Below are 16,303 nucleotides of genomic sequence, written 5' to 3' on the forward strand. Positions count from 1 at the left end.
CTCATCACTAGCGCAAGTACTAATTAACTTTGATTATAGACATAGACAAATAGACCGAATTATCTTCCTTCTTACATATAATCACCACATGGTTTTCTATACGTTGTACCAATGTTTTGTTTGAATTGGAGAAATTTAATTACTATACTGACCATGACAAAGTTGTCCTAGGAATCTCCAAAATCAAATTAGAATAAACTTGTGTTTGACATAGATATGTCGATAAAATCAGAGGTTTTAACAATATTGTTACATCAATGTAATTATCATAAGAAAACATGACAAACAAACAATGTATTTACCAAAGATAGCACATTTCTCATCTTGTTTTGGTATATAAACATCTCATTTCATGTTATTGCTGGTGAAGAAATAGTGACTAACAAAATATGGCTGCACTAGAAATCTTGTCAACTTTTTTGGTTGTTGTTCTTGTTGGTGGTGCTAATTTTTATGTGTGTTCTGCATCTCGTTATGTTTCAGTTCCTCTTTCTGTGTCTCCTTCACCCTTGTCTGGTCAAATGCCACCCTTAGAGAGGCCTCTAGTCCCAGCGCGTGTAGCACCATCCAAGCTACCTTCAACTCCCACCTTCCCTATACCTTTTCCAAGAAAAAATCCTCCGCCCTCGCCTCTCATTCCCGGCTTACCTATACCATTATTGCCTCCATTTCCAGGATCGCCTAGTTCTCCATCCTCTCCTCTAATTCCAGGGTTGCCTATACCATCACTGCCTCCATTTCCAAGAACTAGTCCATCATCCCCACCTCTAGTTCCAAGCTTACCTATACCATTAGTGCCTCCATTTCCAGGATTGCCTAGTTCTCCATCCTCTCCTCTGATTCCGGACTTGCCTATACCATCACTCCCTCCATTTCCAAGCACTAGTCCATCATCCCCGCCTCTAGTTCCAGGCTTCCCTGTACCATTAGTGCCTTCATTTCCAGGATCTCCTAGTTCTCCATCCTCGCCTTCAATTCCAGCCTTGCCAATACCATCACTCCCTCCATTTCCAAGCACCAGTCCATCATCCCCGCCTATAGTTCTAGGCTTCCCTGTACCATCCGTGCCTGTATTTTCAGGATCTCCTAGTTCTCCATCCTCGGCTTTAATTCCAGGCTTGCCTATACCATCACTCCCTCCATTTCCAAGCACTAGTCCATCGTCTCCGCCTCTAGTTCCAGGCTTCCCTATACCATCCGTGCCTGCATTTCCAGGATCTCCTAGTTCTCCTTCCCCGCCTTTAATTCCAGGCTTGCCTATACCATTACTACCTCCATTTCCAAGCACTAGTCCATCGTCTCCACCTCTAGTTCCAGGCTTCCCTATGCCATACATGCCTCCATTTCCAGCCACTAGTCCACCATCTCCGCCTTTCAGTCCAATCTTCCCTGTACCATCTATGCCTCCATTTCCAGCCATTAGTCCACCGTATATGCCTTTAACACCTCCCTCTATTTCACCATCTGGACCTTCACCATACAAGCTGCCTTTGGTTCCTATCTCTAGTCCACCAATGATGCCTCCAGCTCCAGCTCCTTTTCCACTATCTATGCCTCCGGTCCCTGCCTCAGTACCATATCCCGATACACCTGCTCCTGCTCCTGGACCTACGCCTCTGCCTTCTGGCATCAAAGGTGCATATTGGCCTTCATGGCAAGACAAAAAAGTTCCTTCATCAAGCATCCCTACTGCATATTTCACCCACATTTTCTACGCGTTTGCTGTGCCTGATAATACATCATTTCAGTTGCTCGTAAGCCAAGTTGACGAGCAATCAATGATTAACTTCACGTCCGCCATCCATTCCCATAGCCCTGTAACAAAGGCCATGCTATCGATAGGAGGAGATACAGGTTCTCCAGTACTCCCTAGTATGATGAGTTGCCAAGAAAATCGCGCTGCATTCATCAAATCAACGATCGATGTATCCAGAAATTATGGCTTTGATGGCCTTGATCTTGATTGGGAATTCCCGATTGAATCAGAAGACATGCTCAATCTAGCATTGCTCCTCAAAGAATGGCGGCTCGCCATCAACACAGAGTCAATAACTTCCTCCAAACCTCCTCTCATCCTCTCTGCTGCTGTTTACTTTTCTCCGAACACTCTCTTATCAGGTACAATTTATCCCACAGAAGCTCTAAGAAACTATCTTGATTTCTTGAGCCCTATGTGCTATAACTACCAAGGTTCTTGGGACACTTCAGCAACTGGTGCTCCAGCCTTGTTATACGATAAGTCTAGCAATATCAGCACGAGCTACGGAATTTCAGCCTGGAAACAAAAAGGGGTACCTTCAACAAAGCTGGTCATGGGACTTCCCTTATATGGAAATACATGGGAATTGAAGGATCCAAATGATCACGGAATCGGTGCCCCTGCAGTAGGAGTTGGCCCTGGAACTCAAGGAGAAATGTCATATAATGATATAGTAACATTCAATTTAGAAAACAATGCTTCTGTAGTATACAATAATGAAACAGTTTCAACATATTCATATGCTGGAACAAATTGGATTGGATATGATGATACTGATTCCATCAAAGCAAAGATTAAATATGCTAAGGCTCAGGGTCTTGGTGGTTACTTTTTCTGGGCACTTGGCTCTGACAGCAACTGGACTCTTTCTAGAACAGGTAAAATTTCCTTAAGTTCCTCCGTTTTTAGAAGTAGAGTTTAAGTTCTATGAACTGACAGTCTAATTTACACAATCAGGGCAGTTATATGGTTAACTAACAAAATGGTAGTTAACTAGCTATATATTGTATTTAAGTGTATATAACTTAAATCCTCAGACATATGTCTCTTTATTTTTTTCATAATCAGCATACTGTTTTATAAATTATGGCATCAAAAGTTGAAACTGTATTAACGTTCGTGCATAATGATTTCAGCGTCTATGGCTTGGGATGATGAAATTTGAGGTGCAGCCATACGTGCAGGATCGGTCTATGAGAGGGAAATTCTTATCGATCAATGGATCGTTTGATTGAGTTTAATTTATTCGATATCCTTTCTTCATTTCTATTTACACTTCACATTCGAATTAGTACTGAGACGAATTATTATTTATATTTGATGCATTTCTTCTTGTTATTTTTGGGAAATTTAAGAAAACTGAAAGTTGAGAATGAAATATTGTAGCAACAATTGAACTAGACAAGTTTCTAAGTTAAAAGATTGTTTTCTCTTATAATAAACTTTATTAGATGAAGGTACATATAACTAAATGGTACAACATATATATAGTGCATAAATAAAAAGAAGATGAACTATTCAGCTTCAATACACTTTCACAGACAGATTCAGTTCAAGGAAGAATCCTTTTTTCCCCTTCATCTCTTAGGAAATTATCCATGATTGTTTAGCTGCATAATAAGAAAAAGAATAAATAACTTTAGACTATCATGTATTTTAACATGTTGAAACATGTAACATGTCTTGTTTTCATGTTACTAATCTCACTTTTTATAGACGGTTGGTTACATGTAGTTAGTTAACTACAAAAACACTATTCCTAGCAAGTCTGATATGGTAACATCGAAAATAGAGTAAAAAATAGATTTTTTTTTCTGAAATAGTGGTCTTGAACTTTTGGTCTCACTTAATTAAAAAAACGGACATGTGTTTCCCATTGGGCATAAGTTCTAGTTGTAGTGTGCACATAAGTTAGTTTTTCCTACGAGGCAGGAGACAACTTTTGCCTAACAAGTAAAACTAAACTTGTTGTCAATTGAGCAGGTTCACCGTCGTCTCTGACTTATAGAAAAGTCCCAAACTTTTGCATCATAAGCAAAACTAATTTATGCCCCGATAGGCAACGGAAGTTGCAAATAATCCCAAGTAACATGCTATAACAACTTAAAAAGGAGATATAGTGTACGAAAAAATCTTGATGCTGTCAGTGTATACGAGTTGAACCATTTTTCATTAGTGTTAGCAAGTTACCTGTTCTGGAGATTTTCCAATCTTTGTCACCAGCAACAGCCCAAAAAAAGTACCCTCTAAGTCTTTGTGCTTGAGCATAGGCTAACTTCCTTGCAACAGACTTAGTGTCATCAAAGCCAATCCAAGAAGTCCCAGCCACAGAGTAAGCAGAAACTGTGGCAGAATCATATACAACTTTAGCATTATTATCCTCATTGAATTTCTCTATTTCCCTATAAGTTAATGTCCCTTCATCACCAGGGCCAACACCAACTGCTGGTGCACCAATTCCATCAACATTTGGATCTTTCAATTTCCATGTCCTACCATAAAGTGGCAATCCCATAATCAATTTGCTTCTTAAGGCCCCTGCTTTGATCCAAGTACTTAGTCCATAACTTGTGCTAACGTTACTTTTTGTGTCGAATAATGCTGCTTGTGCACCCGTGGCAGACGTGTCCCATGATCCGTGATAATCATAGAACATTAAGTTGATCCAATCCAAATTCTTGTTAATTGAAGGCACAGGATATGATCTAAATTCACCCCATAGGAAGAAGTCAACAGAGAAATAAACAGCTGCTGTGATCAAAAGTTGTGGCCTTTTTGTAGTCCAAGATTCTTTTTTAACCTCAACCCTCCATTCATCTAGTAAAATCGCAAAATACTCCATGTCCTTTTTGTTCTGAGGGAATTCCCAGTCAAGATCAAATCCATCAAATTCGTATTTTCTAGCTACTTCTATGCTAGATTTTATAAAACTCAAACGTGTGGCGGATGTAGACGCCATACGCGAAAACCTAGCTGGTCCTTCACCTCCTCCCCCGATCGAAAAGAGCGTCTTGACGGATGGTCTTTTCGACCGGAGGGTGGAGGTGAATTTGAAGAGGAGGGTGGAGGTTTCATCGTCGATATCGAATTTAAATGTTGTGTTGTTTGGTACAAGAAATGCATAGTAGATGTGAGTGAATAAAGATGTGTCTATAGATGATGGTGGGAAAGTTGAAAATGCCCATGAAGGGTAATATGCACCTTTGACACCTTTAGATGGAGGGTGTGCCATGACACAAGAAGAAAGGGCAAGACAAAATATAATACAACATAACATAATGTAGGTTTTAGGACTAGCCATTTTTATGATACAAAAAATAAGACAAATATAATTTTATGATTGTTCCCAAGTTTCTTCTCTATTTATAGGACAAATGGAGCCTTGATAAAGTTCTAACTTTGAATCTTTTTTATTTTATTTTTTGGTATTTAGGAATTGGCTGTTTCTATTTGGCCACAAGACATGAAAAACATGACTTGGTATGTGTGGATGGAGTTGAAGAAAGGAATTGGTATTAAAAAGTTGATATTTTTGACTGATAAGTTATGAGTATTTTCCCACTTCTCAATGGAGTTGATGCCTTTTGACTTTTTTTTTTCTCTCCGTTCTCCTATAGGTGTCTGATATTCATATTGGGATCTGATTAAATTCAGATTCGTGCCAAAAGTCCAGCATTGGGAGCATGGGCGGAGCCATCTTAGGTGAAGGATAGTCCAGTACACATCCTTCGTCGAAAAATTATGTGGTGTGCAGATGTTAAATATTAGTTTTTATGAGAGTATATTTAATTTTGCACACCATTAACATAATTGCGAAGAAAATTTGTACATTTCACCAAATTTCGGGCTCCACCGCTAATTGAACGTAAAATGCTTTCTAACAAAAACTGACTCTAACTTTAGGGCTCAAACTCAAGGTTAAATCCTGATTCGTATCGAAAAGTTTCACGTCAGGAGTAACGAGTTTCCTAACAAAAGGGACTACATATCCAAATCTCAAATCTAAAACATTTGATTAACCATGAAATAGTAATTACTGCTCAACTATAACCCTGATTGATCGTTTGACTGATTCAAACTCTAGAAGATCATTTTGTTTTCTAATATAAGTCAAAAGAGGAAAAGTTCATAATAACTCTCCTTTAGGATGCTTGAAGTTTGACAAGCACCTAATATAGTTGTCCACTCGAGACGTAATTATTAGCTAGCCATGTTGTTGCAATTATCTACCTGTTGTGTAGGTCAATTTATTACTCGAAAAAATTGTAATATCTATCGAGTCGAGAATGAATGAGTAATGAATCGAGGAGTTGAGCATCGACCCTCTTGGATCTGGTAGACGCACTAGAAAGTGTTTAAAATTCTTAATTACATATCACACACGACCAAAAATTGAGATTAAGGGTGTGCTCGATATCAGAAGAAAATATTTTTTAACTTTTTCATGTTCGATTAATCATAAAAATTGTAAAAAAAAAATTAGGATAACAAGTTCCTTAAAAATGAGGAAAACGATTTTCTTAAAAAAATTAGGCAAAACAAGTACACAAGTGACATGCCGTATTGATTGTGTGTTCTCCACCGTACCATTCAACACATCTCATTTTTCACATATCCCGTAGCCCCCATCCCCCATCTTCCATAGCGTTTCTTTAGATTATATAGATATAATTTAAGATAATATTTTTTGTTTACATTTTGAAAACAAATAAAATAAATAAGAAGCTCAGTTATTTTCCAAAAAACACACACCCTTACAAGCTTAAGTTTATGTAATGAAATATATTGAGATCTACCTTTGATTATTAAGTTGCTTTCTTCACTTTGCATCTTTATTTTATGAAAAATTAATTGTATATACCTTGTTTTTTGGATCTTACACCATCACCTTTAAACCAATTGACTTACGATTCAATCATAATTATAACAATTATAAAATAAATTTAATTTTTATATACTAATAATGTAATTTTCTATTATACTATCATATTACCTAAAATATAAATACCTATTCTTTAAATTATGGATTCGTCAAGTTAAATCCTTTTAAAATTGTAATGACACTGACCTTTCTCACCTCAATGAACATTCATGCCCCCATGAAGTAAATGGACAGATAAGAACAAATTAAAGGACATAATTTAATGGATATGGTCCACAACTCCACATGAGCACCAAATTTTCATCAATGGCCTGATCATATAGGTTGAACATTTTACATATAAAATATGATTGAAAATTTAAAATATTGAATTTAGAAACTATATAATTCTTTTTCAGTTATTGAACCCTTAGTTTTTCTTTTCGTGGAACAGTTCAATAATATTGTTGACTTGGTCTAATTATTTTGTACTAAGGATCAGTAAGGTGTCTTTTGGCGTTGGCGACAGCGACAGAATTAGAATTTTATCAATATATAATATATACACATAAAAAGAATATTTTGATCTAGCTACCCAAAGTAATTTTTCTATGAAGGGGTGTTGACACCCCTCAAGTACATGTGGCTCTACCATTGATCGAAGGTATTAATAATGCAGAATTTAATTTGAACATATTAAATTCAAAGAAATTCTAAACCCGATCGGAATGATTTATGGGTTTCGAATATATATATATATATATAATTTGATTGTATTGGTTATACGAGATTGTAAGTTATTAAACAAATGTCGTATTTGATGTGTTGAATTCAACCAAACGATCCCATAAAGTATTAATGCAAATCCGGTTATCGTGATGTTGAGTCAATCTCTCCGTAAAATGATGAAGCCGCCCTTATTATATAATGCTTTATTTAATAAGGTCTTAATGGCACTTTTATTTTATTATATATAAAAAAAAAAAACTTGTAGTGAAGAAATAAAAAATAAAAAGATTAACACTCACATAACAAAGGAAGACTGATGGAATGTAAATACAGTGCGAAAGTAGTTACTTTTTAAGGAAAAATAATATTTGAACAAAAGTACCCCTAGCAAAAATGTGAAATAAAATAACAAATAGAACTCTAAGATAATGTCAAAAGTTTGAAAATTTATGAAGCTTGAAGCTCAACGAACGATTCATGGAGTTTGAACTTATAAAGATTCAAATTCTAAGATTCTTTTATGGAGTTTGAGATAGACATCGAAATAATAATACTATCGTGAGTGAAATAGATACATGTACATCTAATAATGTGAAATCCAACACAATGTGATGTTCGAAGACCGGAAAAAGGAAGAACAAAGTTGAAATAATACATCATTGTAATGAAATTAAATGTTCTTAAACATTTGAATTTCTATTTTTCATAATTTTATTGTATATGAAAAAATAAAAATAAAAGGTTCACTAGTTAGTATTATAAGTTTTAAAATATATAATACCAACTTTTTCAAACGGAATGAAAAGAAATAAAATCAAATTGATTTTCGAAATGCCTTTTTTTGGATATTCCTTAATGTCTTGGACATGACAATTATTAACTTGTCTCTAATGAATTAATTTTAAGTGTTTAACTTTGTCAGTTAGTTTGTTAATAAATTAAATTTTGACTCAACTACTAGTATTGTTTTCTGCTTACCTCAATATAAATTAATCTAATAACTTGATGAATTTGTAACATTCTTGAAAACTTTTAGTGCAATTGTGATTAAGAATAAGTATTATGATTATGATAATAAGATTAACAAGGACCTCTCAGCAAACAGTTTGTTTTTTTATTCTTGGATGTATCTTTTTTATGTTCAAATTCTATTGGGATATCATAAATGACTTATAGTTGATTTCCATATTAAAGGTTTCTTCTAAAGTATTACAAAAAGTTATGAAGCTTCCTCCAACATTTATCATAAGTTTTGGGACTAGTACCTATTTATTAAGATTGAGTTACATTATGTGACATCCCTGACAGAGGGCGGGCTAATGAGGATGAGTCAAAGAAAAGGATTGTTAGGTTTTTAAGCTGGCATGTTTCTGAAGAAGGAATACACATGACACCTTAGGCGAATTTTACAACACACTTTTTTGGATTGATGAAGGTATCGCCCAAGTAACAAGGTTGTGAGGACTGGGACTTGTTGGATCAAAGTAGACAACCAGTGTTATGGTTGTGACAGATATGATATCAGAGTCTAACTCTCAATTCGGTACGGTAATGGGCCAAACCTCAAGCAAGGACTCTCATGAGTTTCTAGATGCCTATGACAGAAGATGTGGCGACGAGGGCGGATCAAAGAGAAAGACTGACTACATGCTTCTAGGTTAACAAGTTTTTGACGAAGGGGTGTTCATGACACCTTAAACGAATGATCTACATCGAAATGAGAGACAAAAATAAAAAGCTTTGTAAGACATAACACAAGTTAACATAATATACACGATTATTGAGCTCGATGACGGTATAGCCCAACGGACAAATTCACGAAGGTATCTTGTTAGGCAAAAGTGAGCAATATGTGTCATGGACTTGTATAGTAACCCATCTTTTGTACAAATAATGTAAACAATTTTTACATTATTAGTGTACTTTAGCTTGGCAAAGTGAGTCATTAACTTTATTTTCTATATTGTCAAATCAATCGTATTAATTAAATTAATAATGAGTTATATATTGCAACAAGTCATCATCTTAGCCAAATGGTCCACCCTATTTGTGAAGAAAAGTTAAAATATTTATTAAAATAGTCAACTAGAAATTTTATCTATTAGTCAAAGACAAATTTTCTTGGGAAGCTTTATTAGATTTAGAAAAGAGAACATAAATTTTTTTAGTCAAATAGGAAATTTGCAAATTTTTGGGTTATTTCACTTCCATTTTTCTTGTGGACTTTCTTTATAGGAAAAATTAATTGATGTAGCAGTTTCGATTCCCCTATTATTTTTTATAGTGATATTTTTTAAAAATTAAAAAATATAGTAATATCCATAAATAGTATTTATGAAATAGTTTTTAAAATAGAGTTTTCAATTGGCTCGACTTCCTTAGATAATCAAATCAAGTTTCAAAAAAAGATGAAATGAATTTATTTTTTCTCAAAGTTGTTATCAACAATTTATTTATTCAAATAAAATATGTATAGGGTAGTGGAAGTATGTGTCAATGAACTAATTAATGGCAGAAAAAAAGGACATAATTCTGAGTCAGCTCTATTGACAAGATAAAGTTACTAATGACAAGATAATAGTTTTCCTCCCTGAGATTTAATTTGATTAAGATTAATTTAATATTTTAAAATTAAAATTTTGATATTTCAAAAATTCAACAAAAAGTATTATTAGTTGTAATTTTTTATATATTAAAAAATTCAACAAAAAATTCATCTTAAAATATTAATCAAAGTTAAAATAATTTGACTCTAAAAAAAGTAACATGATAAGTATTTTACCATGAACGTATTAATAGAAAAATATATATCAAACGTTGAAATTGGCAATATATATTGAATCGTTGAAGTTGACAAATCCATAATGGTTTCGTTTTTGACTTTTTTACCAATCCTTAAATTAAAATGAGTTTAAATTTTGAATAATGTGAAAATATGTTTATCTATGAAGTTGATTACAATTTCATGCTGCCTCGTAGTTCATCATAAGTCCATTACTTTTTGTTTTTCATTCGATATTTGATATTTGCTTTGTAACTTGATTTATTTAAATTTATATTGAAAAGTCTATTTTAATGGGTAAAGCGCTCAAAAAAAGGGGTAAAGCGCTCACTATTAAAGACGATATCATATTCAGAATTCGAATCCGAGACTACTTATTGAGAATGGAGAAATATTTATTATTCCACTACATACATTTTTTATAGTATATACAGTTCATAGTCCATAGAACTTTCTCAACTATAATATCCACTACTTTTTGTTAATAAAGAAAAATCCTGAAGTACATTGTACATAGCCCTTTCACAAAAAATTCATACATTACATATACATGCCGTTATTTTAGTTCATACTTTCAGGTTTCCACATTGATGTAAGTATTCCAATGTGTTTGCTATGTTTGTTTGTGGCAGTTTTTAAAAAATACAACAACAATGTCATATCTAGTGTATTCATACAAGCGAGGTTTGGAAAAGGTAGAATGTATGCAAATATTATCTCTATTCGTACAGATAGAGAGACTATTTTTGAAAGTTAATAGTTAAAAAAAAAAAAGAAAAAAAACAGACATGCATATAAGTTTTCTGAACATTTTGATGACCAAAAGTTGTGTTGTGAACTCAAATATCCAGTGGCTACTCCCATAGAATTTTAATTGAATCAATGAGAAAAGAAAAAAAAATGTTTAGTGGTTATTATCAGTATTTCAATGAGAATTTGTTTTTCACCATACATTTTTCCAGTGAATTGGTTCGATGAAAATAGAGTTGGAAAAATCATGTTTTATAGCACAAATTTCTCATTGATTCGCGGTGGAAAAAAAACTCTGTTTCTAGTGGTGAGTATAGTTAAATACAAATCTGCAAAACTTGTTTTGGTTAGAACTGGTATTTCTTTACGATGCTACACTCGAGCCAAGGCTCATCGTCTCTACCTTCACAAGTTAGGGGATAAAGTCTGGGTATACACCAAACTCCCCATTTTCCACTCATGCGATTACACTGGATTTGTTGTCGTACTGCATAATCCTTCATGACTCACATTCATCATATTCCAATGTACTACTTAAACAATTTTCCTTCATCACACTTAAAGATTTCCTAAGATCAAGTAAGGCAACATAGGCAAAAAGACCATTTGTGAGGTGAAAATGCTTCCTGAAACTAATTAAACAATAACATACCCAATGTAATCTCACAAGTGGAGTCTCGAGTGGATAGGATGTACGCAGACTTTGAAGTGTTAACGAGCTATAAGTTGGGAAATAGTGAGACTATTTTCCGAACAAGCTAGTTCAATTGTGACTAAAGCCTCTGGCGCGATATCATCTTTGTTCTTGGAAAAGGCAGGAACTTGAGGATTTGGCAAGACTTCAATTTCATTTTTGAGCATGGAGTATATCTCCAACATGGATGGTCTATCTTCCCATTTTTCTTGAACACACAATAGTGCAACTTGTATGTATCTCAATTGTTTACCTATTTGAAAACCATCTTGCAGTGATGGATCAATGAAATCCACTCCATTGCCTTTTTGCCAAAGTTCATATGCCTGGATTTTGATCAGGTGAGGTTAGTTACTGTTATTGTATTGTGTTCAAACAGTAAATCAGAAAACTTTATTACGAAAAATATATGATACCACAAAGTTAACTGTGTGTCCTTAGAGAATTGAATCCTCTCATTATACTTGAGATTATGGATTACTTCCTTCCAGGATAAAACGTATATACATGTTATTGGTGTAGAGATACCTTATACGCCAATAACTTAGTCAAACTCAAAGTCAGTAACAAATCACACAAAAATTCGATATTTGTTTTTGTAAGAAAATATGCAGAAGAAGTTCAGAAAACTCGATTATGAAAACTAAGGGTAAGCCTCTGTATTTATAGATAAAAAATTGAGCTGAAAATGGAGTGAAAAAACACTTGTACAGAACATGTTTGGTGTTTGTTGGAAGGAACAGGTCCTTTATCAAATTTCATTGGAAAAGATTCCGCGAATTTTAAAATAATTTCTCACCCGAACTGATATCAAAAAAGGAAATTAATTAGTGAAAAAAATGAAAAATAAATTTTGTTCAAAAAATTTATCGATCAATCATTTGCCAAAGCACAGCAAGCGACAACAAAGGCACGAGGGGAGACTCTCTTGTCAACTCTTTAAGAGCCAGAAGAAGTGTTTCTTCTATATATAAGCATAAAAGTTTTCCTCTTCATTACCAATGAACTTACGTATTCAAGAAGATTCAGATTGTTCTCGATGCCATATTCACATGAATTCTTCTTTCCACCGAGGATTTGCAACAACAGAACTCCGAAGCTATAAACGTCGTATTTCCTGGAGTATACGCCTCGTTTAACATACTCTGGAGGAACACAACCACTACAGAACACAACCACAGATGTTAGAAAGTAGGGAGTATGTATTAAGTAAGTAAACAATGGTTAAGAGTCCTGATATTTACTAAGTCCCAACAATCTTTCCAGTGTTTGCTTCATTTTCATCTTTCTGGAAAAGTCTAGCTATACCGAAATCAGAGATTCTTGGCTTCATCTCGTCGTCTAGTAAAATGTTGCTTGCTTTCAAGTCTCTGTGAATTACTGTGAATGTTGAGTACTCTTGAAGGTATAATAGTCCTTGAGTAATTCCTTCTATAATACAAATTCGCGTCTCCCAGTCTAATTTCAGGCTCTTCACCGGGTCTGCATCAAATATATATATATGATCATGATGCCTACATGGTGTAGTAATTATATGTACGTTTTTTTGTACATTCTACGAATCTTTAACTAAAGACAAAAACGAACATACATTTCTGGAGATCGAAGTTATCCATTTCTAAATGTTTGTTGAAACAATATGCAATCACTGTCAACTACGAATAATTTTACAATGAGATAAGAGTTTACGCTCACCATAAAGGTAGAAATCCAAGCTCTTATTTGGCATGTACTCATAAATCAATATTTTCTCTTTTCTTTCGATGCAAAACCCCTGAAGTTGTAGAACATTGACATGTTGTAACTTTGAAGCAAGTGATACCTCATTCTGAAACTCTTCTACTCCTTGCTTAGAGCATTCTGAAAGACGTTTTACTGCGATTTCTTGTCCATCACTTAACCTTCCCTGGGACAATAAGGAGTATGATTTAGAGGTCCGATCCTTCATGATCTGATTCAGGGGTATAAATATTGTCAAAAAATAATTCTAATATCTAAAAATAGATTTATATGTCTAAAGTCTAAACTATGAGATATTACATGGAAAACTTACAAAGTATTCCGAGGAGAAAATAGTGATCAAGAAGAGAATCCCCAGGAAGAGTTAAAAAGGAAAAGGACTAACATAGAACTTTCTATATACAAGCTATTCTATTTTCGTCAATTTCACAATAGCTTTTTGTCTCGAATTTCTCCATCGATTTTAGTCAAAGTACCCAAAATCAACTAGTTGAGTTACCCAATACCTTATAAACAGGTCCAAAGCCTCCCTCTCCAATCTTGTTTTTGATGGAGAAATTGTTTGTAGCTTCTTTTATTTGATCAAAGCTGAAAACTTTCAGATTGCGACCTATACCTCTTTCGTTCAATTCCTCGATACCTATAATCAAAGGTAAAACTTTCAAATTCCAGTACATTTCGATTAGTGGTTTAAAAGAAAGAGTAACAAGAAGTTGATATTAATTACCTTCAGATGTTATCGTTTTCTTTTTCAAGATACACACTATTGTACTTATTACGAGAATGGTGATGGTGATGGTGATCGTTGGCAAAAGAATTGCTAGTAACCTTCGCTTGCTACCACGTTGGTCTTCTTCTTCTTTTTCGTCTGAGGCTGTAAAGAAAGTTATCATGTTTACAATGTTATCAAAAGCAAAAAGCACAAAAAACTCTTAAGGTATGTTGTTGTTGTCCAAAACCTATGATAAAGTGAAATATCAATTGTTTGGTTTCATCGCCTCTAGAAGAGGCTCATCGACAAGAAAAAATATGCTTTAGAACTTTGATAACGACACTTAAGAGCCAAACACGTTTTGAGCCTCGCTTCAGGGCTTTAGCTCACCTTTGACAACACACTGTTTATAATTTGTGAAAAATTGTGATAGAGCTGAGTGAATCTTGAAATGAATAAGCAAGCTCTTTATGATGGTTGTTCCCCTTCTTATGGTTGTAAAACAATACTTCCCTCCATCCCAATTTAAGTGTCTTATTTCCTTTTCTGTCTGTCCCAAAAAGAGTACCTCTTTTTGTATTTAGTATGTTTTTCCATTGCAACGTTCTACATGACAAGTATTATACTGAAAGACAAAATAAACGAGAGATTTGTGAAGGATTATGTATATAACCTGATTTTGAAAGCTCCCAATCGACATCATCACTAGGAATTTGGAATGCAGCAAAACCGCGAAGCCCCTTATCCTTCGCATAAGAAACTTTAGTTCTTATAGCCTCAACATCATCATAACCATACCAAGATGATCCAATAGTAACATAGTTTACAACATAAGTTGAGTTATAGACAGGTATGGCTCCATAACTTTTCATATATCTCTTGATCATTCTGTAGTTTATCGATCCACCCTCTGTCATTTCTAGACCTCTCGCAGGTGAGCCTACCATGTTATCATTTGGATTCACAAGCTTCCACGTATAGCCATGGTATGCTAAACCTATAACGATTTTATTAGCTGGTAAGCCACTCTTGATCCATTCTTTTATACCATAATCTGTATTTCGTGTGCTAGTAGGATCATATAAAGCTGAATGTGCTCGTGTAACGTTGGTATCCATAGGCAAGTAGTAGTCATATGTTCTGAGATGAACCCAATCGAAGTTTCTAACAATTGTTTCTACTGGATATTTCATCGATTGATCTATCATTGGTGAATAGTATGCTCCCATAGTCAAGATCAATGAATTGTTGGACTCAGAATTAATCGTTGTTCGCCATTCTTCAATGAATGTTCTCATATTAGTCATGTTTGTAGCTGTATTTGGTTTGACACCAATAAGATCCAGCCCTTGAAATCCGTATCGTCGAGCAGTTTGTATTGACGTTGTGATGAATGATTTTCTACGCAAAAATTCACTAGTCATCGCGAAAAAGTCAGGGGATTGATCATCATTTCCTCCCAAGATGGATAGAAGTGTTATAACTGATGGATTATTTTGTTTCACAGTTTTGGTAAAGGTTGAGATATATGGTTCATCAGAGTCTCTTATGTAAAGCTCGAAATTCGAAGTGTTGATATATGCATAGGCAACATGAAGGTGTGTGTACATATTGGAAGGAATTTCAGGTATTGGAAACATACTGCCACCATACCAAAACCCGGATTTTATCCAGGATGTTCTATCCGAAGAACTCGAAAAAGGAAGAACAAGTAGAAAGAGGAAGGAGAAGAGGATTTTCGAAGACATTTTGAAGTAAAAGGCGATTTGAAAAAAGGAGGATATGTTGAAGAATTTTGTAGAGAATAGTTTCAATCTTTTCATGCAATATGAAAGTCCTTTAGAATTTTTTAAAATACGCTCTGATAAGACTTGAGTAGAAGAAAGGGTATTTGAATAGATGTTCATCTAAGACTAGTAAGAATAGAATTGAGATGCTTAAGATTCAATCATGTAATAAACTTCTTGGTAAAGGTCTCAAAACTATATTGTTGATTCATTATTTTTTATATTTAATAATAATTTAATTTTAAAATATTCACTTTATTATTAATGAGATAATTTATAGTTACACAAATATATATGACTTATTTTAGATGAAAAGTTTTAAAAGTTTATCTTTTTTTTCCTTAAATTCTATATCAAATTAAATAACATTACATAAATTGAAGGAGAGAGTAATAAAATTCTTGGTAAAGGTCTCATAAATATATTGTTGATTTGCCTAACACCTTCGCTTGTAAAGAATGGATTGATCATTCTGTAGTATGTTTTGTC

At 34.1% G+C, this 16,303-nt stretch overlaps 4 protein-coding genes across 5 annotated transcripts; 1 reads left to right on the forward strand and 3 right to left on the reverse strand.

Moving 5' to 3' along the window:
* Positions 1 to 517: 517 nt before the first annotated feature.
* Positions 518 to 1,708, reverse strand: LOC129892985 (uncharacterized). Its single transcript, XM_055968483.1, has one exon. The coding sequence runs from the start codon at positions 1,706 to 1,708 to the stop codon at positions 518 to 520; it is 1,191 nt and encodes a 396-aa protein (XP_055824458.1).
* Positions 1,709 to 1,778: 70 nt separating this feature from the next.
* On the forward strand, positions 1,779 to 3,146 carry LOC129892986 (class V chitinase CHIT5-like). The gene has a single exon (XM_055968485.1). It carries the CDS (start codon positions 1,779 to 1,781, stop codon positions 2,679 to 2,681), a length of 903 nt encoding a protein of 300 aa, XP_055824460.1. The 3' UTR covers positions 2,682 to 3,146.
* Positions 3,147 to 3,158: 12 nt separating this feature from the next.
* Positions 3,159 to 5,113, reverse strand: LOC129891500 (nod factor hydrolase protein 1-like). The gene is made up of 2 exons (XM_055966886.1): positions 3,950 to 5,113; positions 3,159 to 3,369 (listed from the first exon to the last, which is right to left on the reverse strand). Exons 1-2 carry the CDS (start codon positions 5,058 to 5,060, stop codon positions 3,344 to 3,346), a joined length of 1,137 nt encoding a protein of 378 aa, XP_055822861.1. The 5' UTR covers positions 5,061 to 5,113; the 3' UTR covers positions 3,159 to 3,343.
* A 5,429-nt stretch (positions 5,114 to 10,542) lies between these two features.
* LOC129891501 (uncharacterized) lies at positions 10,543 to 15,901 on the reverse strand. Of its 2 annotated transcripts, none has more exons than XM_055966887.1 (7): positions 14,701 to 15,901; positions 14,043 to 14,189; positions 13,822 to 13,955; positions 13,271 to 13,526; positions 12,820 to 13,057; positions 12,587 to 12,737; positions 10,543 to 11,901 (listed from the first exon to the last, which is right to left on the reverse strand). In XM_055966887.1, exons 1-7 carry the CDS (start codon positions 15,848 to 15,850, stop codon positions 11,593 to 11,595), a joined length of 2,385 nt encoding a protein of 794 aa, XP_055822862.1. In that variant the 5' UTR covers positions 15,851 to 15,901; the 3' UTR covers positions 10,543 to 11,592. The 2 variants fall into 2 exon arrangements, with proteins under 2 accessions (XP_055822862.1, XP_055822863.1); XM_055966888.1 differs by having other exon boundaries at positions 10,545 to 11,901; positions 13,271 to 13,481; positions 14,701 to 15,899.
* Between the last annotated feature and the right edge of the window lie 402 nt (positions 15,902 to 16,303).

The sequence above is a fragment of the Solanum dulcamara genome, chromosome 6, assembly GCF_947179165.1.
Source record: "Solanum dulcamara chromosome 6, daSolDulc1.2, whole genome shotgun sequence".
NCBI lineage: Eukaryota > Viridiplantae > Streptophyta > Magnoliopsida > Solanales > Solanaceae > Solanum > Solanum dulcamara.